Consider the following 26372-nt stretch of genomic DNA (forward strand, 5'->3'; position numbering starts at 1 on the left):
AGGCAGGAAAAGTGGGAACTGACTAACCGAGCTGGCGCTTCGGTATCATTGCACCTTTAAGGACTGGAGACTTGGTAGCAGCTCGCCTTCCTTCCCGGCCCACCTCTGAACTCTGATTGACAGGGCGCCGGGCGAGGAGGAGCCGAAGGAGACCGAGGAGGAGGCGCAGGGAGGAAAGCAAGGGGAAGAGGGGGCCCGTCTTTTCTCCGATGGCCAATCAGGGAAGGGGGGCGGGGCTCCGGGTGCCCTCCTCCCTCCTTCCCTTCCCCGCCTCCCGGCTTCCCCGCCCCCTCCTCCCTTTCCTCTGCCCCCTCCCCTCTCCTCCTTCTCGTCCTCCTCCTCCTTCTCGTCCTCCTCCTCCTCTCAGGCTGTGGTTTTTCTGTGTATGTTTCTGGAGTCCTGAGCCTGAGCTAAACAAAAGCAGGAGGCTGACGGGGCTGCTGGAGTTTGCAGAGACACGGTGGAGGAGAGAGCCTGTGCTCTGCCTTGCCGCCGCGGCTGGGGGAGATCTGGCTTTTGCAACAGCCCACCCCCTTTGAGATCACTCTGGCCCGGAGTGGGGGTGGGGGGCAGCGGGGGGTGGGGGGGAAAGTTTGCATTGCAATCCCCCTGCCTTCCTCTCCTTTCTCCCGATCAATGCATATTTGCAAAAGGATTAAGCCACAGATATAAGCGCCGGGAGCCCATTTCTGCCTTGCAAAGGATACCGGACTGAAAAACCAAAAGCCAGCTCTGATTTCTTTTCGTCAAGTGGGAAGGTGGTTTATTTTTCTTGCTTTTTGGAGTCAACACCCTTCCCCACCAGCCCTTATCCCCACCCTCACCCCGCAACCCCTTCACGCCCCCCTCCCCCTCCCCACTCCCCATCCTCCCACCATCCTCTAAAGAGGCAAAGGGATTTTTTTTTTCTTTTTCTTTTGGTCTTCTTTTTCCCCCCCTTCCCTGTTTATCCTGAAAAGGATTTGAAGACAGCTTGAAGGATAAAAAGCCTTGGTGCTTCCCAGGAGCCGAGCCGAGGAGCAGAAGAGGAAGAGCCGGGGGCTGCCGTTGCCTTTGGAGATGGACGAGCAGCCCAGGCTGATGCATTCCCATGCTGGGGTCGGGATGGCCGGACACCCCGGCCTGTCCCAGCACTTGCAGGATGGGGCCGGAGGGACCGAGGGGGAGGGCGGGAGGAAGCAGGACATTGGAGACATTTTACAGCAAATTATGACCATCACAGACCAGAGTTTGGATGAGGCGCAGGCCAGGTGAGATGGAGGCTTTTCTTTTCCTTTCTTGGGGTTTTTTGTTTTTCTCCCTCTCGCTGGGGGAAACAATGGGAACCGAATCACCACAGCGCTTTCTTTTTAAATGTTATTTCTTTGCCCATTTTGACGAGCAACTATATGGCGGAGGAGTAAAATTTGAAGGAGCGTTGTTATCGAAAGTGTAATCTCCCATGCCGTGATATGGCTGTGTATATATATATTTTCATATATATATATATATATATATATATATAGTGTGTGTGTGTGTGTGTATGTGTGTGTGAGTGTGTGTGAATATAGAGGTCTTCATATATATCCAGACAAACACTCAGGCACGCCGAAAATATTGCCAACTGATCCAAAAGCGGCCCTCGGCACTTTTTACTGCTTTAAAAAAGTATCAGAGAGAGCAGAATTGTCAAGTTTTGAACAGCATTACATGACTTCTTGTTGAAGGACTCCGTAACATTACAAAATAAAATGTCCCATGAACACTTTATTTGCAAATTTAGTTGACCCCTTCCCTGAATTAGAGACTTTGGATTTTCTTTCTGGACTACTCCTCCAAAATTAATTTTTATCTTTTCCCCTTTATCTCCCTATTAAAAAAAAAAAGGCAAGGTAATTCTTTGTCAGTAGTTGTCAGCTATCCAGAAAATATTTTGCATTTATTTAATTCTGTTTCAAGAAAAGCTGATGTAAAGAAAGAAGAGATACTTTTGCTTTTAAACATATTTGGTAGGTTTAAGAGGCTCAGATATGTAGTGTAACTTTATTGTCTCTTAATTTGAGTGGGTTTACTAACCTTCCGTAGTACAGAATGTATGGTCCTTTAAAAAGGGGTGGGGGGGGGAAATCAAGCATGCTCTTTTTCCCATGCTTCTTTCAGGACCACTTAGATGCTACTAAAATAGAAATGAAGGCAAGTGTGTATTTTATGTATTTCAATCCTATAGGATAGGAAGATCTTCATTAAGGAAGCATAATAAAGAAGCTGTGTAGCTTCTCAACTTAATCCACTACCAGGTATATAATTCTCCACTCTAGGATTTTACAGTAAATTCTGTTTTCAAAATAAAACACTAACTAAATAGCAGCCCACCAACTGCTTGCCCAAGGCCGATCTCGAAAGGAAGAATTTAAAAAATCTAATGACCACATATGTCTTTACAATTACCCAGCTTTGTTAAATCTCAGAAGCAGTTGGCCTTTTTAATCATATATACACAATTCCTGTACCTCACAAGACTTAGTTATATGGAGAAGACATCATTATATGTATTTTTGTCTAAGGGAGATAGGAATTTGAGTTTAGAAAATGAGGAGCAGTTAAAAACATGGATGTTGTGAATTACACTCTTATTTTAGCTGTAAGCGCATGCAACATGTAAACTCAACAGTCCTGAGGTTTATGGGTGCTTGAAAACTTGGGAAGTTTCAAAGACTGGAACTATGCTAAATTTTTTTTAAATAGGGGAAAGTTTTCAAAAATTAATCGGTGCCTTTTTGAATTTTATTATCCAGAGAAAAGCTAATAGGTAGGCTAAGAGGAAGATTTCCCACTGGCAGTCTCTTTTGGAATTGGAACAGATTTCTCCATTACATTGTTCCAGGAAAATAAACTCAGACATACCAATAAACTGCTTTAATAACAAGTTTATGTAGCTGAAGGGGCCGGTAAGACTGGAAACTCACCACTTTTCTGATATTTAGTCCCACTCCTTTTTGTACAACTGAGGACAGCCGTGGCTTGGCGGGTTCCTCCTTTTAATGGCCTAGATGTTGAGAGATCAGACACAATTTTGGGATAGTGACATTTTCTGTTCTCTCTCTCTAACCCCACTGATGTGCTGTGGCAATGCAATATTTCTGCAAAGCCGTGTGGAATTTTTTGTTGTTGTTTGTTTTTGCATTTGGGCCTTTATATAAGAATACAATTAATGAAAACTCTTTTAAAAGGCCCAGAAAGAAGTCTTTGATACATTGAAGTTTTTTTCACCTTTTTGCACATCCCACAAGAGAACTAAATCGCCACTAAGCTTTTCTTCTTGGTTAAACAATGTAACTGAGCAAATATTTTAATCGGGTGTTTCCTTTCCCTAGTCAGATCTTCATCATGTACATTTATTATTTACATAGGGAACCATTCCTGTTTTAGACACAATGTGTATGTTTATTTTGATACTTTTCAATTTTGAGTTTATGACTCCTCTGATGTACAGTATATAGAGCATGGTTCATGGTTTCCGTTCATGAGGATGTGTCTATTTTTTAACTTTGAAAGGGATTTAAAAAGAACTGCATGTGTCTTGAGTGCCAGAGGTTCCCATTTATCTTTACACATTCATTTTAGTTAGTCAACAGAATTCCCTTAACTAATAGCTGATATGATCAGTATTTTGTTTCCAAAACAATATCCTTCTGCTAAGTGCTTCCAGAGTATAATAAAGGGAAAGGTATTGTTTTGGTCTTCAAGTGCATTCTGAATACAAGCACACAGAAGAACCAGGTAAATCACTAATCTAAAAGGCAGAATTGTATTTATTTTTCCCCCAGTGGGTGCAAGGTCCTAATTGTAAATAATTGAATTTCAACACCTGCAAATAAGCAGTGTGTGCACAAGCGACATAATGTGAACACAGAGAAATGAATTTATTCCCCATATGGGTATGTTTGCCCCCTGGCAATGCATTTCCATACTCTTTAACTTGGGGACTGAAATTTTATAAATTGACAGTTCTACTCAGAAGACCTTTCAAGCATCTTGTGTTTATGAGAATACAGGGGCATCTGCGGAATGAATTCGAACACATGGATGAATTAAATTTGAAAACACACACGGACCGAGAAGCAGACAGCTCCTAGGCTGTGGTGATTGCATAGATTATACAAAACTGTTAACCCATGCATTCGACTCTGCCGTGTATTCATTGCCCTGGATAGGATTATTGGTTTAAGACTTCCACTTGGATTAAACTACTTATTTAAAAAAAAAAAAACAAACAAACAAGCCCAAAACTCTTCCTAAATGGGCGTAATTGAGATTAGTTCTGTTCTGTAGTTAAATCCCTACTCTCTCCCTGCTAATTAACATTAGTTCTTTTTCTATGGCGGGACTCTGTTTATTAAGTCATAAAGCAATTGAAGCATGCCACAGAGTTATGCTTGGTCTATAATTTTGGCTAAATGTTCAAATTTTCTTCCCCCTGTGCATTAGGAGCAGCTTGATCTCTAGAGTCCACCTAAGCTATTCTGTTGTTTCTTTCTTGCAGAAAACATGCTTTAAACTGCCACAGAATGAAGCCTGCCTTGTTTAATGTGTTGTGTGAAATCAAAGAAAAAACAGGTAGGAATGAGATTCCAACATTTAAGCATTTTCTTTGGCCAATTGACCACTTAACCGGCAATCAGGAACCCATTATTTAAATATTAAAATTTCAGAATAGAAGTACTCTCAAGATTGATCGCATATTCCAGTAGGAAGTCCTAGTAGCCCTGCTTCCTGTAAAAGAAAGCACCAAGTTTCTTTGACAGTTATTACCAGGCATTACTGGTTTATTTGCCTTAACTCTCTTCCCGGCCTCCTTGAAATTGAGGCTGAAATAGAGGTTATGAAGGGAAATTTATAGAATGATGTGCCTTTGGGGGAAAAATATGAAAGTAAAAGTCTGTTTCCTGAAGGAATATATTTTGATCCATCTTTAAAACACTTAATTTTTTTGGACTTGGGCACCGGGATGTTTAAGTGTTTAAAGTTTCCTTTCCTTTTTTTCTTGTAATTACACGAAGCAGCAAACTAGAGATTCTCGACAGAGTGTTGTCAAATATCTTTGTGGAAAGCGTCACACAACATCAGGTTATCGGTATTTGAGTGCCCTGTGATTTTATAGCTGGGAGAATCACTGGGTTTAGGAGAATAGAATGCCACGAGCTCACTCATTCTGTTGTTTTTCTACTTTCTAGACCTCATATCATGGACTAACACACTTATAACACATCCCAGGAGGGCATTTAAAATTTAAAGCAACAATTAAAAAATAGCAGTCATCAATCAGAGGTGTTCTTAAACAACAGATGCTCTGGGAAGGACATTTAGCAACATCCTCTTGTTTGTTTATTTTAATCCTTAATTTTCCAAGGTGGGTGAGTCTCTCCCCTGTAAAAAGAAAGAGTTGAGAAGGCAATCTGAAACCAGGGCATAAAGATGAGGAACGAGGGGTGGTTATATAAAGCGGGAGCTTCTGCTGGCCCCTGACTTGCTTGCTCGCTGTAGAGCAGTGCAAAGTACCTGACATCCTATTTATTTATTTATTTATTTATTACAACAAGGAGTGTAACAGTCAATAATTCATATCTAAACCATATAAGCAAGGGCATGACATGAATGAAAGTGACAATAAATATGATTGCATGCCCGGCTGATATACATTGATAGTTACACATAAAAAAAGGAAGCGGGGGGAGTGAGGGCACACAGGGCGGCTTTCTTCTCGAGTCCTCTCTGTGTTTCTCTTTTAAAAATAAATAGTTTCAAGATGTGACCATTGATCAAATATGTAATTACTCGGGTCTTGAAATGTATGGAAAATTAGTAAGCAGTTCCTTTGTTGAATGTTATTTGTGTTGTGCATGATATCCCAGACAAAGCACCTGAGCAGTGATGTTTAGATCTTTAAGTCTTCCGGGTTGCCTTGCCAAAGCCTAACCTTATTGCAAAGCTGTGAATTGCATTATTTTAGCTGTGAGACACCTTTTAAGAAATGTATGGATTGTGTATACAAATATCGAAAGGGCTTTTTCAGTTTGTCACACTTTCTAGTTTTTTTTTTTTTTTTCTATTAACCCGGAGCAGGAAACCTAAGTGTGTATATATTTCTTTCTCTTCTTTTTTTTCCTTCCTTCTCATTTTCTTTTTTCTCTGTTGCTTATTTACTTGGAATATTTGGTCTGTTGAAATTTGTTACTAATCAGGTATGCGTTCCTGCTAATCTTGCTTCATAAAATGTAGAACCAAGCTCTAAAGGCATATTTGATAATCCAGGCCAAAGAGACTCTATTTTAAAGACACTTTATCAGACTTTTATTGAAAGGAAGCCCATCAGGGCACTTAAATGTATATTGTGGCCAAGGTGTTTAATTCTAGTCTTCTAATTAAAACCTACTGAGGCAGTAGATCAAAGTGGGTGGGTGTGAATGGAGATCTGGTTCTGGTGTGGGTTCAAGAGTTTGCTCCTTACATGAATATTGCCTAAACTATGGTGATAGGAAGGTCAAAATAATACTCTAAAGGTATAATTGTTGGATTATATATTTTGTTTATAAGATTTTCTGTTATTGAATGACATTAACATTTGGAGATTTTTAAAAATCTAAATCACGGTTTTGTGTGTTGTCTCTCAAATAATATATTTAAAAAATTGTTCATTGAGTACTGTAAATTGAAAATGATAAGGATCATTGGCCCCGTGTTAAGAGGGAAATAAACACACACACACACACACACACACACACACACACACACACACACACACATACACACAGAGTTTTGGATTGAGAGAGCACCCATGGGTGAAAGTAAAAAAAATAAAAGAAAAAGAGAAAAAAGAGAAAGAAAAAAAGTCCTTTCTCCTTATTCCTCAACTTGTGTATTGGAAGGATTAAGGGGAAGGAAGAAACCTCTCCTGGAATGTTGAGCGTTCGGTGTTATAGGTAGGAAACAACTGCGGTGTGTTGAAAAGGACTCTGATTCTAAAGCACGATTACTTACTCAGGGTCGGCCTCACCCTCTTTCTACGAGCCCACAAATCTTACATACGGTTGACGTGTCTGAGACACATAGTGTCTGTAAAGTTGTAGGAGCTCTTTTTTTTCCCCCTCTTGATACAGAGCTAGTGAAAAGATCACTTGGATGATCAGTTCACATACATTTCTTCATTGTTTTGGGACTTTTCCTATTGTTACTTTCAAGCCCCTCACATTGAATGAGTATTTTTGAGCTTCCGTCTTAAGCATTGTGGAGGTTACTTGATTTAGGGTGGGCTCTGTTTGTTTGTTTGTATTCTCACACGGAGCTCGCTCAGTGGGCTTACCTAGGTCTTTACAAGGAAGGCAGGACCCTGAAAGGAAGCCTGGTGATTGCATTCCTTGGCTGCTTTTGCTTTTTTGATTTTGTGAAGGACTTTCATTGGAAAACTCAGAAATTAGTAGGGAAACTAGCTAAGATTGTCTTACCAACCTTTTGGAACTTTAAAGAAACGCACACGCGTAACACCCAAAGTAGGCAGCACCGTCTAGATTACAGTTGATTGATAGGTATTTAGTCAAAAATTACTGTGGGGATATTCAGGAAAAAAAAAAAAAAAGAGAGAACCCCAGTGTTTTCTTGTTGAGAATGTAGGTAAGTTTTTATTTTGGTAACTTTTTGCTTTTTTTAATAAATGCTAAGAACAAGGAATGCCTGCAAAATTCTCAGGCAGTAGATCTCAACAGCAAGAAAGCCCTGTCAAGACCTCCAGCAAGTGTATTTCAGAAGTGGCTTTTATCTGCTTGTTCCTTCTGGGAACATAGAGATTTCATAGAGAGTTTTGGACCATTTAATATCTCATTTTCTTTTGTTTCTTAAGAACCTTCCTTGTCTTCTGACATATTAGCAATAGGCTGGGTTTTGCATATGTGTAGAGGTAGTGGTAGTGGGGTTGATAGGATGGAAGAGAAGGAGAAGAAAAATTCAAACATACTGCATTTCTTAAAAAGACCTTAACTCTCTCTCTCTCTCTCTCTCTATATATATATATGTATATATATATATATATATATTTTTTTTTTTTTTTTTTTTTTTTTTTTTTTTTTTTTGCGGTACGCGGGCCTCTCACTGTTGCGGTCTCTCCCGTTGCGGCGCACAGGCTCCGGACGCGCAGGCTCAGCGGCCATGGCTCACGGGCCCAGCCGCTCCGCGGCATGTGGGATCTTCCCAGGCCGGGGCACGAACCCGTGTCCCCTGCATCAGCAGGCGGACTCTCAACCACTGCACCACCAGGGAAGCCCCTTTAACTATATTTTTAAATGTTTCTTGATTTTTAAAAATTTCTGTGTCAAAAATCATGCAGGTTTAAAAATGAGGAAAACACACAAAAAATTTTGGGTGCCGTTTACTAAGAAGACTATTTATAGATAGTAACGAATAGCTGTAATTGTTGTGAATAGTTTTTACTTTTAGAACATAATAGCTATATATGGCACTTTTCAGCCAATTTTCCTCTGCATATTATCTACAGTGAAGTTATCAAATCACTGAAGGAGGTTAAAAAAATTATTTTTTGCTTTCTTAACATGCCTTTGTTCTCTCTCTTTTCTTTTTTCTCTGGGTTCAATTAACACCCCCATCACAGACTGTAGTTTTTTTTTCCTGAAGTCTACTGCTGTATTTCACCTTTTTTCACCCTTCCTTATTATTTTCGCCTGCTACTTCTTTTTAGTATAGCAATTACATTATGGGATTCCTAATCGTCGTCTTTTTATAGCATTAGAGAATAATTTGTCTGTGTGCACACACGTGTGTACATGTGTATGTGTGTGTGTGTGTGTGTGTGTGTGTATGTAGGTGGAGGGGACACCGTGGAAGGAAGCTATATATTTCAGGGAAATAATTCTGATGGGATTAGGCCTTGAACAGAGAACAGGAGTGTGGAGTGAAATAACTTCAGACAATTTAGAGCTGCCTCTGATCAGATTCCTTTTAGGGTTGACGTGGCAGGAGTGACTTTTCATAGAAGTTCATCTCTAGCAGGCAAATGCAAAAACTTTTTCTTGCTGATGAGAGAATTCAAGTATTTGTTTTTTGGTTTTTTTTTTTTGTGGAAGGGACAGAGAGAGAGAAGGGGAGCAAATGAAGGGGAGTTACTTGATCAGTTTTACTTGAACCTCTGTTTCAGGTACAGCGATGTGCTAGGCAGAAGTCAGGTGATTAGACCCCGTACTATTTATTATAATCTGGTTAGAAGCGATAGACCTACAATAATACGGCTCCGTGGCAGACACAATGTGAGCTTATGATGAGAAGAGTCCCTTCTCTTCAGTCGATTTTGTGTCATCCACTTTTAGAAGTGGATTTGGACCAATTCTGGCACCTGAGACGTAGAGAGGAGGATGCAAAGAACAGCTTGGTCAGACCCACCAGAGTGAGGTCTTTGGAAATTTGGTGTCATTTCTTCTAACAATAGGATGTCTGTGAGGATTGGGAATGAAAAAGATTTAAGTGAAACTGAGGAAGCTGGAAGAGGATTTATGAGTGGGGAAACGCAGGGGAAACTTGTGACTTAGGCCCTGTGGGGTGTTGCGGGCTGGAAGGAGCGAGGGTGTGGGTCCCCAGGTGGGTGGCAGGCTGCAGTCTGGGTGGAGGCGGGCATTGCCTGCTGGCGCATCTAGCTCACTGCTGGTGCCAGGCCTCTCTCACATGCCTCTCTTCACGTGCTTCTCCGTTCTGCTGACATCCATAAACTTTTGCTTGTTGTTGGCAAAATTACAAAATTTACCCCCAAGCAAGCAACCAATCCCAAACCCAGATATTGAACATATTTAAATAAGAAAGCATTTTAATTTTAATTTAAAGCATAACCCTGGCTTCTCTTGAGGCGTAGTTTACAGGCATGCCTTAGGAAAACTTAGCATTGGTTAACTTTGGTTTCAAACCTTTGTGAGATGGATGCTGTTATGGTTGGAACTTGTTGTAGTGATTCTAAGCATACTTTTTACCTTTTCTTTTCATTAAAAAATTTGCCCGAAATGTCACATGATTGAGGCAGTGTCCTAGGTGCAGCTCCCAAAGACAGCTCTTACTCATTTTCTATATGCCCCTGGCAGCACCCTGGCCATTTGCGTGGCCGTTTTAGCCTGGGTTAGAGGAATATAATAATTCTGGCTCTACTCCTGCCCCTTACCTGTGATGGTGTGGTGAGGGTTAAGGAATGTAGTAACTGATAAATAAAATCAGCAGAGAATTAATGAGTTGTTTTCAAAGTGCTCTGAGCTCCCTGAGTGATATAGATAAGAGATGCTGGATTTTCTACAGTAAATTATCTCAAGACTCCTATTCTATTCCATTTCATAGTTTGTCATTGTGTTAACTTTTTCTACGAATATATAATTAAGTAGTGAGATAGTCAGTATGTCTCATCAGGAGAGTCCTCTGGTTGAATCTTTTGCCTCATCTACATCTTAGTGATATCACTTCTCAGAACTTGGCAGAGTGATTTCCAGAATTTAAAAAAAAAAAAAAAAGTGTGGGTATAGACTGTCATAGGATTATAAAACCTATCTCCCTTCATGGCAGAATAAGGTCAGTAGTGACTTCCCGGAAGGTCTTCTTACCTCTGACGGCTCTGTTTCAATCTCTCAATTATTGGTGGAAATCAAGATTGCAATGGGTGGAAAAATTCATCCTTTTTGGTTTAGGTCCTGGTTTCAACTATATCTCCCATTGTCATTCTGTCAGTAAGTGGAAACTGGGGTGGGTCCCTCATACCTGTACTAGTTCTGGACCTACCACTAAGTAGTTATAAGATGGCAGGCGGATAGCTTAAGTACTTTTAGGAGAAACTATAACAGTAGTGGTTAAAGGTTTGGTGTCTGAAGCTGGACCACCTGGGTTTGTATCCCGATCTCCTATCTTTCAGCTGTGTGACCTAATTAAATTTACTAAACTTCTCTGTGCCTCATTTTTTCACCTGTAAAATAAAGGTAATAATGGTACATATTTTAGAGGGCTGTTGTGAGGATTAAATGAGGTAATACATGTAAATTACAGTGCCTGGCATAGAGTAAACAGTCCATAACTGTTAGCTTTTATTATTTCTGGCCCTGTTTTCTTATATGAAAAAGAGAGGCTTGCACCAGATGGTCCCAAAAGACCAAGCCAATTCCAAGACTCTGTGATTCTATGCTGAAAAAGGAAAAATAGTGCTGAATTTAAGATTTGTTTTCTTATGTTTCTCTTGCCATTCTCTTAAAGTGAGAATGAGTTATATCTGGCCAAAAGGCTGGTCGAGGTTGGAAGAAGAGGGGAAAAAAAGAATGGGTAAGAGCAAAGACAGAGGTTTTTAATTATCTACACACTGGACAACAACCTCCTGAAAAGCTAGAATGGCATTTTTAGTGATGGTGTTTTCTTAGCATCAGCAACTGGAGATATTATGTAATCATAGTTAAAAATATTTTCCCTTTGAAAACACATAGGCCCATCCATTCAACTCAAAGTTTCAAAGCAGGAAGAGTAACATAAAGTGAGTTTAGGGCAACCTGATCTCTTCCTGTCTTCTTCATGTGTTCTTCCTTTAGGGAAAATGTTATATCAGTCATAATAACAACGTTGATACTAGTAGTTTTTTTTTTCTTTTCTTTAACAGCTTTCTTGAGATATATTTGATATACCATGAAATTCGCCCATTTAAAGTATACAGTTCAGTGGTGTTAGTGTATTCACAAAACTGTGCAACCATCCCCACAACCTGAATTTAGAATATTTTTATCACCTCCCACAAACAACCCTGTACTCATTGCTGGTCAGTTTGTATTTCTCCTTTTGCATAGCCCCTACTAATCACTGATCTCTTGTCTGTATGAATTTACCTATTCTGGACGTTTCACGTAAATGGAATCATATAATATCTGGTTTATTACCAGCTTCTTTCACTTAGCATAATGTGTTTAAGTTTCACTGTGCTGTAGCGTCTACTGATACTTCATTCCTTTTTATAGCCAAATAATATTCTATTGTATGGATATACCACATTTTGTTTATCCGTTAATCAGTTGATGGACATTTAGGTTGTTTTCATATGTTGTTGCTGCTCTGAACATTTGCATAACAGTTTTATGTGGACATGTTTTTATTTCTCTGGATATATATATACCTAGGAGTGGAATGTTAGATCATATGGTAACTCTATGCTTAGCATTTTGAGGAACTGCCAAACTGTTTTCCAGAGTAGCTGTAGTAGGTGTATTCTTAAGTTTTATTGTAAATAACACTAAATTTGGTCTTCGTCGCTCTCAGCATTATTTTTCAGCCTTTTTCTTCAATCACTGATCTTTCTTCTCCTCCATGTGTAAGGGTGCACTGTATTATTTTTCTTCTTTGATTAAGAAGAAAAATATTTTTTCTAAGAAAAAATATTTTGATACATTTATTTGACTTGAAGTGTGCATGATCAGGATTTATGTGAAACCTCTCTCAGAGCTATCTGCATTTTAGAGAAGAAAAAAAAGTAAGTCAAAGGAATGAATCTCTACTGCTAGAATTTCGGGTGTCAGGTTCCCAGAGAAGAAGACCTTTGCCAAAAAGATCAGACAGTTTTTTTGAATAGCAATCTAGTATGCTAGAAAGAGCATGGTCTCTGAGTCAAACCAATCTGGATTCAAATCCTCACTTGTGTAACGTAAGTTGATTTAACAGAGGTTCAATTTCCTCATTTGTACAGTAAAGATAATACAATGTAGGCTTGTTGAAGGACTAGCCAATATAAAGCACATAGTTCCATGAGTATGCTCAATACATGGCAACTACTGTTATTGTTCTGAAACCACGTGGCTGTCTACCACTGGTCTCATTAGTTTGACCCCGTCTATTCAGGTTCGGTTTTCTACCAGCTCTGGCCAGGAGTTTTAGGGGCTCAGTGAGATGCTTCCTGACCTTGCTTTTAAATGCTTTAAATGGTTTTCAATATGAGAGGGGAAAAAAGTCAGGGGCAAAGCTCAGCAGAAGTTACCCCAACATTCCTGCGCCTCCTTCCTTCAATCCTAGAGTTCTAGGGAGAGAATCCCATAGAACAGTGCTGTGCAGTGAACACATGTCATTCTAAATTTAACGTTTTAAATTTTCTAGTAACCCATCGGGGAAAAAAAGTAAAAAGAAACAGGTGAAATGAATTTTAATAACACATTTTATTTAAATCCAAATATATCTAAAATATTTCAACATATGGTCAACATAAAAATTATTAATAAGATATTTTACATTTCTTTTTGTACTAAGGCTTTGAAATCAGTTGTGTATTTTACATTTACAGCACGTCTTCCATTTGGACTAGCCATACTTCAAGTGCCCGATAGCCACATGGGGCTACTGTTCTCCATATTGAAGAGCATAGCCGTAGAATGGTTGTCCTGGCATAAATCTTTGTTTTGTTCTCTTTTTGGCATAATTTTCGCACTCTAAGGAAGAGTGTGAAACTTGATTGTTCCCTACTCAGACTTGATCTGGTAGTTCTGCAACAATTGAAATTGGTTCCTGATGGATAGCCATGTTCCAGAATAAAGCTTATCTAAGGCATTGCTTTCTGGCAGGGAATATCCCACTACTGGGAGCCAGGATGAGGTGTTTCCCCTTTACCTTCTTCTGTGGTTTTACTTTTTTTCTTTCCTTAACTCCTCATTTTATGGTTTGATACCTTATCCCTAACAAAATCTGAAATGTTCCCTAAAATAGAATGGGTGGTGGAAGCAGCCACCTTGTTTTTGTACGGCTAGGATACAATGGAAAAAGAACAGAGAATTCTGTGTTTGCTGGACCCCAAATCAAGAGTTCTAAAGCCTAACACCGCCTGCCTCCAAGTTACTATGTTATTTTGAGAATGCCGTTTAACCTCTTGGTCTCGGGTTTCTACATCCATGGAATGGGCCACTCTAAAGAGCCACTAATCTGACCCCACGTTTCATGGATCATGAACCCCAACATAGTCTCCTCCAAGGCCTGGATACATAGCACTGAAAGCAGGTGAAGCATTTATGAAACACGATTCTTTTTTCATTGTCATGGCACTCCTGATTTATCCTCTGACTCCTTCTATCTTTTCTAGACAGTCATGTAAAACTGGTTATGGTGGTGTTAAAGCTGCCTCCATCATTCAAGTTGAGCTGGAGAAGGCAAACCGGGAGGAAAAAAAAATAGTGTTTTTTTTTTTTTTTTTTTTTTAATTGAAGCATTCAGTATCACATTTACAAGGCCAGCTGGAGGCCAGTCCCAGTTTAATCCACCTTGTTGACTCCATGACTGAATGCAAATTATGTTTCTTTTGTGTCCTATCTATTTGTAGCTATTGGATTCTAGACTGAAAATTGCTTTTGGGAAATACAAAGATATATGGTTGCAGGCTTGGAAGTGCAGGATACGTTTGCCAAGTTCATATGGTGCAGCGCAGGAAGTCAGGAAACTTGGGTTTGATTTTCACCATAGAATTGTGGACAGTTGCTTGTACAGTGTGCCTCAGCTGAAATACTAAAATAATGTCTGTTTCCCACCTACCTGTCAGTGGGGCTTCTGGAAACAAAGTGAGGATACCTAGAAAGATGTTTGACTTTCCTTAAGAAAGTGTGGTTCGGTAAGTGTGAGAAGAAAGTTCCATCTATTTGTCCTGCTTTGAGACAGGGTTGAATCTGCTAGTAGGTCAAAGGAATACATTTACCTAGTGGCCTGTGCTGGTAGGGCTGAGAGATAGCTGTCAGTCAGTCATTTTTCTGAGGGCTTTAGGTGATTTGAGCCCAAGTCTTGTCACTGTAAGAGAATCCTCCTTATAATTACCATTGTTAATAGAATTGAAAGTTTGCATTTATATTTTGTCCCTAACAAAGAGAGCCTCTCAGAGACCCTGATGACGAGCCCAGCCTACATCTATTCTGAAAGGCTCTGTGGATACGAGTGTGTAGACGTTAATTCCTCTCTACAGAATTTGCATGCAGAGACTCTAGGGCCGTGCACCCTGCTTACATTAATAAACGTTTAAAAACAAAGCGCGGGCAACACATGCACCGCTTTCCTTTGTGTGGCCTCCTTACTAGGGTGCTTGTAATCCCTAACCCCTTGCGTGGGAAATGCGTGGGTGGGTGGTGATGCTGCGCGCAGCACGGAGTCTGAAGGCCGGAGAAGTAACTAGATCGTGTGAGGAATAAATTAAAGCAGCTTCGTCCTGAGGCTAATCAAAGGGGAAAGGAGAAAACAACCAGAAAACGCATGAGATGAGAGAGCCTGTTTGCTTAGATCAGGTGGGAAAGAGAAATCGGAGTCGTCGGGAAGGAGTTTAAGGGGATGCATTACGAAATAAAACTTTGGGAACTTAAGAAAATGCTAAGAAACCTTGGAGGAGCGGGGTGGCCGGCCACATGGCCTCGTGCTAAGCAGAGGCCCCTTTCAGACAGGATCGTAATGCTCTGAGCTGGGCCTGGGTAGACGGGCGCCTGGGTCTTGCTGCAGCAGCGCGCACAATTAGCCTTTCAGAGGAGTGGGCTCTGGGGGAGCTGCGAAGCCTCCTTGAAAGCTGGTGACCTCACCACGGGGCTGATGCTGATGCAGGGGTATCAGCGCCCGCCGCCTTCGCGTTCCCGGCCGGGCCCGGGGGCCTCCTCTGCGCCCCGCGGGGCTGCGCGCACTGGCAGGGAGCCGCCGCCCAGCGCAGAGCCGGCCTCGAGCCCCCGAACCCCTGGCGCGGGCCGCCCGGGCGCGGCCCGGGAAGCCGAGAGTCCCCGGAGAAGGGCTTGGTTGTGTTTTCACCGATTCCTTCCTTTTGGGCGCCCCAGGATCCCTTCCTCCCCCCGCCACCTCCTCTCCTTAGCTGCCCTCACTCTCCAATTCCCGAGAGGGAGATAGGAGAGGACCCCCCCACCCGCCAGGGGGAAAGTCTCGCGGGAGTCATCCTTCCTTTATTAAACACCTCTCAGTCTGGGCTTGGACCCTCGCAGCCACAGCAATCGGAGCCTCCAGCGAGCAGCGAGGGTTGCGGGGGTCTGTCCCCAGGGAGCCAGGCGCGGGGTCTGTGCCGCATTTTCGGTATGCAAAGTGGCCGTGCAGTGCAGACGCTGGCGGTGGTGGTCTTGCATACAGAAGTGAAATTCAGAAGGCAGCGTGTAAGCACGTGGGTGAGCGTGTGCGGGTACCCGCGCTCACAGGCACACATCTTAATTTGCAGCTCCTTGCTTAGTTGCCTCTGTGTTGTTTCCTTTCTGTTCAATAAATAGTCCGGTTGATGCTTCATGGTATTGAAATGAATCGAATAACGTAATCTGAAGTTACTGCAGAAACCCTCTCCCATCTTCTCTCTCTCAGCTCTTACAGGGAGCACATCATCTTCCCCTGGGGAGATTTTTAACCCAAAGAACCTTGATGTACTTTAAACAGCGCTGACATTTGTTTTCCTTAAGCTTGGTCTGATTTCTTTAACACTTGAAGAAGGTTGGGTGCCTTCCCACGGACCTAGTTTCTTATGTGCTGGTTTGTCTTATCTCAGAGGAAGGCTTCAAGGGGCCTCACGCTGCCTTCTTTTTGCGAGAGTCTTCTGAAAGTAAAGAATCGATTTTGGTAGTTTGCCCCCCTCCAACCCATACACACAGAGTTGCCTCCCCTCCCCCACCTAGCCTGCTGGAGCCAAGGCAGGAAGGGGCTGTCATCATGCTCAGGCCTAAGCCATATTACTTTATTTTTCTTCTTCGAAAGTTACACCAGGAAAGATGTTCTTGATGTGTGATTATTATTCTTAAATGGATTCTTGTGCTTTCTTATCATTGCTCTGTTGCAGCCTCCTTGGGCACCCACCAGGTCCTCTCATAGACCCTCCAGAAACTTTCTACTGAATGAATGTGGGAGAGCAAGAAGGTTGAATTCCCTCATTACTTCGAAAATCTATGAATTCATTCTCTCTATAAATTTCCACCAGCCTAGTCTCTGATCCACCAGCTGAAGAATGAGGCCCGTTATTAATTTCACAGGATGAGTTTCTCATCCCAGTAGCTCTGGGGGAGAGGATGGAAGGGTTATTATATAGGTTGAGAGTTCACATGTTCCTTCTGTTACACATGTTACAGCTAAAATATAAGAGTAGCAATACTAATACCAGCAATGGGGATAATAAAGAATGAAATAATTGCTTCCCTCTGTTCCTGATTTGGACACTGCCACCTCCTACTCATTACCTACTCATTTCCTCTTCCCTTTTTAGGTGTTTCAGGCTGTGACATCTTGGTAACTACAGCTGCAGATTAACTTCCTAGAGGCTTATACGAAGGAGAGAATCTCCCTAGTGGCTTCCATTTGGTCTTAAGTATGCAAAGATTGGTTGTCTTTTCAAGATCCCACTAGAATATGTCTTCTCCTCACTTATGTTGACTTACGTCACCTCTTGAATGTTGGCTTTCATAAGTGAGGGTCATGGAAGCTTGACTGTTTTTAAGTAAGTTTGACCAGATATTTTTGAGCGCCATCATTTCTGGAGATGTTGGGCAAAACTCTTATGTCCCACAGGTTGAAAAGTGAAAAAGTTAAAAATGAATTCCTGTCCTGGTTGGGTTTAATATTTCAACACCAGTTAGACATTTCATTTTAGACCTTCTGGAGGGCATGATGAAATTGCAGAGTTGTATACTATTTTAGCCCATTCATTGCTGTAGCATATATTTATGAAACTTCTCTGTATAAGGCATGAAAGACACCGAGGAACACAAATGTGCCAGCGGTGGGCCTTAACCTCAAGGAACCTACAGCCCAGTAAGGGGCCGGTATCATGGTCATGATCTTTGTAACATGGGCAGCTGACTTGCTTCCAAAGCCCTCTGCCCAGGACAGGACTCTGTTCCTTACGGCCAGGAGTGTATCTGAGAATGTCATTCCGACCCAAAGTTCTTGAACATGCAGGGTGATACACGTGGCAGAACGCTTTCTTTCTTTCAAAGGGTGCTGATTTTTACTTAGGCAGCCTGAGAAATGTTCTGTGTTTGAGTCCTCACATAGCTGGCCTTCTTGCTTTTTGCTAAACCCTGCCTCTGCTTTCCTTTCCTTTCCGCTTCCCCTTTCACTCTCTTTTGTTCCCTTCCTCGCCTTCAATGGGGCATCCCCCAGACCCTCAAATCACTATTTGCCCAACCTGTGACCTGAGACCACTTGGCATTTCCCTGGGATGGCTGGAATTTACCGCCCGCCGAAGAGGCATCTGTGACATTTGCTCACCTGGGCGGCTTAAGCTACAGGGTCCGCGTGGAGGGACTGCTGAGAGGAAGTGTGAAATTTACCTCTGTGCGCCAGGGTTCTCGCCAGCAGGGAGACAAACAAGGATGCTTTTGAGAAGCTGGAATTAATTTTTATCAGGGTATGCATATATAGTTCTGTATATTCACACACACATTTATTATGTATTCAGTAAATGCATGTAGACAATTTGTGCATTATCTGTCATTTTCTAGTCATTATTTTAACAAATTAAATTTTCATGGTTAGCTTCATCTTTCACATTCATACCCTCCCCTTGCACAGCTCCCTTCTTTCCCCCCCTGCTGGTAGAAGACACTGGGTTAACTTGACACTCTTTGAGGCCTTGTGCCATTAGACCTACTGTCTCCTTAAGGTTTAGGGGACTCAGGTGATGGCTTTCTCGATGTGGCTGGCTCAGCCAGGCCCAGCTGTTCTGCTGGTGAGGAAATAGCTGCTTGTCTCTTTGGATCAAACTGGTCTAGGAGCTTGTTCAATCCAGTTACTGGGACAGGCCAGCCCTGGAGGCTTCTCCTACTCTTGGAACACACAGACGCACAGTCTGTCTGTCCTGGCTGTCAGCCGAGGAAGGGAGGCAGGCAGTGTAGATGGTTAAGCTGTTACTTTATACTCATGTTTACCCTATCCAAGTGATTTGAAGGGAAGACTGCCGTGGGCCCCAGGCTGGGAGAAGAGTGGTGGTGGGTCATCTTAGCGTGAAGCTGAACGGAAAACGTCAGCGGAAGTGATGCCCCTTTTCCCCTTTGGAGCAGGAAATTCTCCTGTGCGCAGGTAATAATAGTTAATGCATAGAGCACATGTGGAGCTACTATCGTTGCCTCAGTTTTTAAGATGAGGAAACTGAAAGAGAGTTTCATGAACTTCCCGAAAATTGCACAGCTTATGAGAGGATCTGTTGGGACAGGTTTGACTCAGGAAGTTTTACTAAACGTAGATTTTTCTACCAAAATCTTCATTCCCATTGAGTGACAGCCCTTCAGCTTGTGATTCTTCCCAGAAAATCCCGTGGAATCCTACTCAGGTGTCCAAATAACAAATCATTTGGCTTGCCCACTTCTGGTCCTGTTTCTCAGGTACATGAACTTCATTATCTCTTGGCTGTGGTTGGCTGTAAGACATAAATAAAAGGAGATAAGTCCAAAATTCTCCCTGGGCCTGTTTCCTGGTTTTTGTTAGGCCCCTGCCTATTTGCTTTTTTAGAATCTGCCTGATTTCTTTCAGGCAGTGTGCATGACTTCCTTTCATAGGTGGGCTAAAGCTTGACTGCCCGTCTGTTTTATATATATTTTATATCTATGTCATCTTTTCTAGTTCCTTCTCAGAAGCCTAGAACTCGGGAACTTAAAGCCGAGCACAGTGTCTTGTTCTTGCATGCCTTTCCTGGTCCTGCTGTCCTTCTGTCACACCTGCGTGTGCGACTGAATGGAAGCTTCCTTGGTGAAACCAGAAAGTCTCACCTGCCCAGTTGCAGAGCCAGTCTTTTCAGAATGGCACATTGAGCAGCTCCTGTTTTTGATGAGTGGGTGTTCTCAGCTTAGAGGAGGGGACAGCTGCCTCCCAAGGACCTGGGTGGAGATGAAGTCCCCGGGATGGGCCTGGATGGTGATGGTACAGGGCTTGTTATCTTCACATCACCCCAGGGGCTAGAAGGAAAAAAAAAGAATTCAAGGTATCTTATGTTTAAATGTATTGTTTAGAAAACAGTATAATCCCAGGAAGACCTTAATAAAGAAAATACATTATAAAAGAAAATAAATTCACCTTTAATTGTACTGCCCTAGCTCAGTATCTATTATAAGTCCCTCCTCCACATTTATATTTTCTTCCTGTCATTTTCCTTATGGCCATATGAATGTTCTGTTTCTTGGAGATGATTATATACTCAGGAATGAAATTCTCTTCTATTTATGAATAGAATCTGTTATGTATCTTATTTATTTATTTGTTTATTGCTCATCTCATTTCAAAGAGGAATTCAAGCAGCTTACCAGAAGGTACAAGCAAAACGAAGAGATTTACTAAAGAAATGAGGAAATTAGAAGAGAAAATTAAGGTAGAAAAATAAAGTGCAAGGGAGCATTAGTATGTAAAATTGCACGCACAAGATCCTTTCTCATTGTGGCCATCCCAAGCCTTTTGCTGGTAAGGAAATAGCTTCTTGACACTTTGGATCAAACTAGTCTTAGGACCTTGTTCAGTCTAGATCCTGTAGAGGCTGGCTATAGATTTGACTGTTTGCTTCCTGGTAGCAAAAGCAAAAAGGGAAACAGGCTCGATTTCAAATTTCAAAGCATTTAGAATTGAAAGTGAATCAGTTGTTGGCTGCATGCAGAATTTCTCCTGTGGTTCCTAATAAGATGCTAAATGATATGATAGATGTTGCCCTCAACATATAAACAAGATATTATATTTCATATTTTACTATAGCCCTTTATGTATAACGTCCCTACCACACTTGCCAGATCTTATAATTATTGGTTGACAAACTGACTCCATCATTAGGCTAATGAAGTTCTGGAAAACAGTGATTAGAACATATATACCCAGCATATGTGTAGTAAATACTCAGTTAATAGTTTTTGAATTGAAACACTCTTTTATCTTCTTATCCAAAAAGGGGGAAAATCCATTCATTAACATTTACTGAGAATTGCCGTCAAAAAGAGGGATCAAAAGTTCCTGCCCTTGAGGAGTTTATGGTCTACTGGCATAGGTACATCTTAATAGATACATTGTACTCTAGCTTGATAAGTATAATAGAGGCATGAACGTTTTTTGTGTGTGAAATGACGTATAAGATTGCTTAAAATACACTCTCAATACAGCTAGCTTCTCCTTTTGGAGTTTGGGGTTTGGATCCTTAAGCCCGGAGAGGGGAGGGTAAAAACAGGAATGATGAGGGCATCTGAGTGAGGAGTGAGGCCACTGTCTTGCAGATTAGCATTTTCATTTCCTTTCTCTTTTAGGGGGGAGGTCCTCGGTTAACTACCCCAGCCTCCCCAACCCCCAGCTCTCTGGGATGAGGGTGTGATGGGGCCTCAGGGAGGTAGGGAGTGGGACCCCTCTTTTGGCCTCTTCCTGACTTGACCTGGCAGCCTCAGAGGGAAGACTGTTCGTTTTCACGCTGCCCGTCAGAGCCACCACTACCATTACTGTAATGACTTATAGAGAACACTGGATCCTAAGACCAGGAAGAACGAATGATCCCTGGGACATACTTGTAAAATAAAGAGTGAAAAGAACAGATAACTGCCACATCTGGCTTTTACCCAGTTTTGTTAATTTTTTAGTTATTCATTGCTATATTAATCAGAGAATTTTTACGTTCATATTTCCCTTTCTCCCTCTTTTCCTTTCTTTTTAAAAACCTTTACCTGGTGCTGACTTCGAAGCTAGGCACAATGGGAAATGCAAGATAGGACCTTGTCCTCAAATTGCTTATCATTGGGAGAAAATAGAGGGGGCTTCAGGGCAGCCATTGATAAGGGCCTTGCAGGTGACCTAAGTATAGCACAGTCTTTAACCCTCCGTACACTCTCAAAGTTTCCAGAAAGATGATTGCAGTTTTGTCTGAGATTGTAAGCTTCTCCCCCTTCCAGATGGTAAACTAGTGAGCCATGCTTTATTCATCTCTGCATACCTAGCACAGTGCTTGGTATATATGTGATGCTCAGTAAGTGTTAGTTGAAGGAAGGAAGGGAAAAAGGAGTCACAGATAATTCATCTAAATCTGAATCGTACTTATTTCTATTTTCAGACTGCCTATCTTAAGAAATTATTTCCAAAATTACTGCTGTCTGCTGTGAGCGTACTAGTTTCTGAACCTTATGCATGTGCTTCTGCAATGTGTCAAAAAATAAGAAGACAGGATGGAAATCCCTCTTAGATCTATTGGATCACTCCAGTGAAGTGCTCCAAACCCAGTGCTCAGAGACAAAGAGGTTTCTGGTTAGAATCAACCTGTTATTGAATGGCTCCTCTGAGTCTGGGTTTTCTGAGTTATGGTCTCGGCCTTGGGGTGATGAAGGGTGCTCAGGGTGTCACAAGGTAGACGGAGGGGCGGGAAGAGTGTGCAAGAGACGTCACATGAGAACCGTGTAAGACAAATGATAATCAGATTTAGGAAGCTGGCTAGACACAACCTTTCAGTGGGAGAGGCAGAGGTGGGAGGGGCAGCTGCTTTAACTAGTCAATGGCTCAGATTCCAGTACCTTCCTTTTATTCCCATCCTCAAATTGTCCTGTCTTTTCCTATCTACAAAGCCTCCTCTTTTTTCTTTCCCCTCTCCCTAAAGTTATGCCAGCTTTCTCTTCACTTCTGCTTCTGACTTTTTGCCCCTGATGGGGTTTTCCTCCCATCAGATCAATTGGAATCCTGGAAAAGGACTCCTCCATTAGATAATAATAATAGTAATAGTAATAAATACTATTTACTTTCAAGAAGTTGAAAGTGTGATTTTTTAAAACGTGAAAACTGTTGTAGACCCCACAGCAGGGGAAGTAATTGAGTAAGAGGCTCTCTGGGCACCCTCTACACTTCTCCCCTCACCCCTCCCAGTGTAAGCACGTGTAATTTAAACCTGTCCTTGGGGAGGAAGAAAGGAAGAATTGCCCCTACCTTCCTCCTGCCAGCCCCCTCCCTGCTTGAAAATTCCTAGTTGGAGTCTGTGATATCTCAAACCAGGCTGTCACTTTTCAGGGTCACTCCCTGAGGATATCCTTCCCCCATCCCAGTGCAGTTCAGATGTTTCCAAGTGAAGAGTATCAAAAAGCTCATTTTCCCCACACATCTCCCTCCTCATGAGCCCTGTTCCATGTAGGGTCCTGCGTTTGCTTTAGTGACTTTGCTATTTAGTCTTCTCCTGGGGAGAGTGGGGATGTTTGTCTTAGACCAGGAATCTCACTGTGGACTTTGAGGAGGGCTGTGTGGTCTTTGAGGGTCAGTACATTTAGATAAAAGTGTCCTGAAGAGTTCCTTTGGCTTGATTCAAAGACCACTAGAACCAGTTTCTTTGTCTGATTCTCTTCTGTGGCTGTTCCACTCCTTTGCTCAGCAGAGCCACTCTGTTTAAGGCTCTTCTCAGTTGCCAACACTCTCACCCTAAGTTGGGCATCTTGGTAGCTAATTACAATGGATGTCTAGCAGAGAAACTTTCAGCATTTTGGTCTGTAAACTTTTTTCTTTACATCTTACACCCATGTGTAGTTTTTTTCTTGAAAAAGACCTCTTTCCTTTGTGTCATTAATAAACAAAATAACTTTCAATTTATAGTCTCACGCCTTTTCTGTACTATCCCTTGAATAAGCAGTGCTTATATACATTCATTCATTCATTCACTCATTCCTATATTCAACAGATGGCATCTTCCTAGGGTACTAAAGTCAAAGAGAGAGAAAGAAATCTGGGAACCTGACAGTACAACTGTGTTGTACACAGAGAGGCTATGTGCTGTACTCACACCCTTGGAAATTAGAGCATTTTTTAGTATGTTGGAAGAACCGTAAATATAGATGATCACTCTCATGTTCCTACTGGCAAATCTACCTGTCAAACCAAACAGGAAGATGCACCCAGCATCCACTGCTTATGTTTAACGGTTTATCCTGGTGGAGTTATTGCTCTAATGTATGCAGACAAATAGGAATAAGAAGAGCAAAGGATACAGAAGATACATGTGCATCTGTGTCATTGCTTGCCCAGAGGAAGCTGCTCATGGGTGAAGTTGCTATAGTCATCCCTGAACAAGCCTCAGACACGGCACTAGGCACGTGATGAGTGTTCAGGAAATGTATGTTTTTTTCCCCTCTTCATTTCCAAAGCAAAACAGAAACATCCAGGCCCATTTGGAGCAGCTCTGTGATGCAGGAGAACAGATTCTGCCCTCTTCTACTATTGAGTAGATAGGTAACGAGAGGCCTGCCACTCAGGCCGGCTTCCTCACCTGTAAGGTGGGCACTATTACACTCATCCCCCGGCTCTGTCCACTTCCAGGGAGGTTATGAATCTCCAGTGAGATATGGGTGTACAATGCATTGTCAGTTACAAACGACAGCCCAACTTGAAGATTTTTTTTTCTCTAACCTATCCTGTCACCACTGCTTACAAAATCGAAGCAGAATCGAAGAGAGAGAACTCACAGGTTGGCCGGCATGTGCGGGGCTGATTCAGAACATGGCATAGATTCAGCAATCTTGTTGAACACAGAATTGGTGGGGCATGCAGTGAATACGGAGCTCAAGATCCCAAGAGAGTTGAACAGAGAGGCGTGATGGAGAGGTTTGACGATGGCCTGTTGAGGCTGTTATCCACAGAGGGAACTTGAAGATAGAGGTGAGCTGCCCACAGAGAGAACAGCGGCAGCAGTCCACCAGGATTTTGTACGGAGAATGAAACTTGGAGGTCGACCCCACAAACCCTCACACCTCACACTTCAGGATAGCGCCCAGGATGATGGACACAAGGGAGATAGTAAACGTGGCTTGATGTTTATGTGTGTGCCTATTTCATATTCCCTGGTTTCGTGCACCAGGCCTTAGGATGCTACAGCTTCTGCTGTATCTTCAGGTAATGGGTACCGGCGTCTTTCACTTTGTGTGGATAAGTTCCTGAAAAGTGTTTGGGTCCAGTTTTGATAACTGTGTCCTTTATCTGAGTCCACTCCTTCGCTTCATGGAAACAACGTGTGTGATGGAAAGAACCCTGGATGGGGATATTACAGAGAGCAGGGACTTGGGTATGTTCCTTATACTCTGGCGGTCTTGGCTGCCTTATTAAGTGAAGAGATTCAATTTGAAAGATTAAGAGGTCTCTTCCAGGGCTAGGCTTGTAGCACTCCTTTTGTAGGTCGAAGAGCCGTTTTTGTAATGTGAATACTCACATCTCATAATGTTTCATCTGCCTCTTTTTTGTTATTACTTGCCAATCTTTGTGCGTCCGATTTTCTTGAGGAAGGACATCAGGCACACTTATTCGATGTGTGGAGCTTATCTTCCTATTCATAGGAGTGCAAAATGAGAGGTTTTCAATACACAGATTCCCTTGCTAACTCCAGTTTCTCAGAAGCTTAGTGAATGGTCATCTCGTTGGTCCATCTATCTGCCTCTCTCTCTCTTTTTTTTTTTTTTATAATTTTGATTGGAATGCAGTTGATTTACAGTGTTGTGTTAGTTTCAGGTGTACAGCAAAGTGATTCAGTTATGCATATACATATATCTACTCTTTTTTATCTATCTGCTTCTTTTCATCAGTTTTTTTTTTTTTTTTTGAAGTTGTGCCCGCTTGCAGCCGTTGGGCACTTCTGCTTCAAGAAACAGCCTCACATACACCACCCCAGGGGGTGTTCCCGGGAGAAGTAGAGAGACAAGTGCCAGATGTTGTAGCATCCCTATCCCCCTACTTCCCACAGCTTTCTAGCCCTGGAAGTGTGAATCTCCCACCCAGTCACTTAAGCCCACTTTTTATATGCAGAATGAGAGGGGAAAGAGCCCTGGGGATGCAGGGAGGCCTTGTCCCCTCTCACCTGTCCTTGCTGGGACGGACAGCTGATTTGGGGGAATTGAAATCCAGAGTCTGAGGCAAAGACCAAAGGACAGAGGCCAGACCCAAAGTGGCTGCGTGATGGCAGCCGGGCGCAAAATGATTGAATGAAACAGGGATACCATCACTGGGAGCTGAAAAACCTCACGTCCAGATGTGGTTGGAGAGGTTCACAGAATGAAAGACAGTCCGATGAGTGAGATACACACGCCTGTAGAGTACAATAGAAAAATCAATAGTAAGTGGAGGTGAAAGAGTTCTAGCCGGCTTTTATTGAGCACGAAGAAGACAAACTGGCTTTTGCAGTGGTTCCAGCTCTATGTTAATGGTGCTTTTTAAAAAACTCCTGTACAGGGTAGGGGGGAAAAGTCACACAGTAGAAGTTGCCAGCCTGGACATGCAAACACACACATACACACAGATGATGAAAAAAAGAGAAATCAACTCAGGACTGAACATTCTCGGGTTTATGCATATGGGTTTATGCACGTGATGAAGTGTGCTGTAATTTTACATGCATATTTTGGACTTTCAGATGGCACAGGGTTTGATCTGTCTTTTCC

The 26372-nt window shown here is 42.1% G+C and overlaps 1 protein-coding gene across 2 annotated transcripts in view; it reads left to right on the forward strand.

The window, feature by feature from the left end:
* Nucleotides 1-356: 356 nt before the first annotated feature.
* PBX1 (PBX homeobox 1) overlaps nt 357-26372 on the forward strand; it is a 282732-nt gene continuing 256716 nt past the window's right edge. Inside the window, exons 1-3 of one of the 2 annotated variants that reach the window (XM_060033399.1) lie at nt 357-758; nt 960-1250; nt 4523-4596. In XM_060033399.1, coding sequence (XP_059889382.1) covers nt 1060-1250; nt 4523-4596 — 265 coding nt within the window. In that variant the 5' untranslated portion in view covers nt 357-758; nt 960-1059. Of the gene's footprint in view, nt 1251-4522; nt 4597-26372 lie in introns of both variants that reach the window. The other variant, XM_060033408.1, reaches the window with a different exon arrangement.

Source organism: Delphinus delphis, chromosome 1 (assembly GCF_949987515.2).
Source record: "Delphinus delphis chromosome 1, mDelDel1.2, whole genome shotgun sequence".
In the NCBI taxonomy this organism is placed as follows: Eukaryota; Metazoa; Chordata; class Mammalia; order Artiodactyla; family Delphinidae; genus Delphinus; species Delphinus delphis.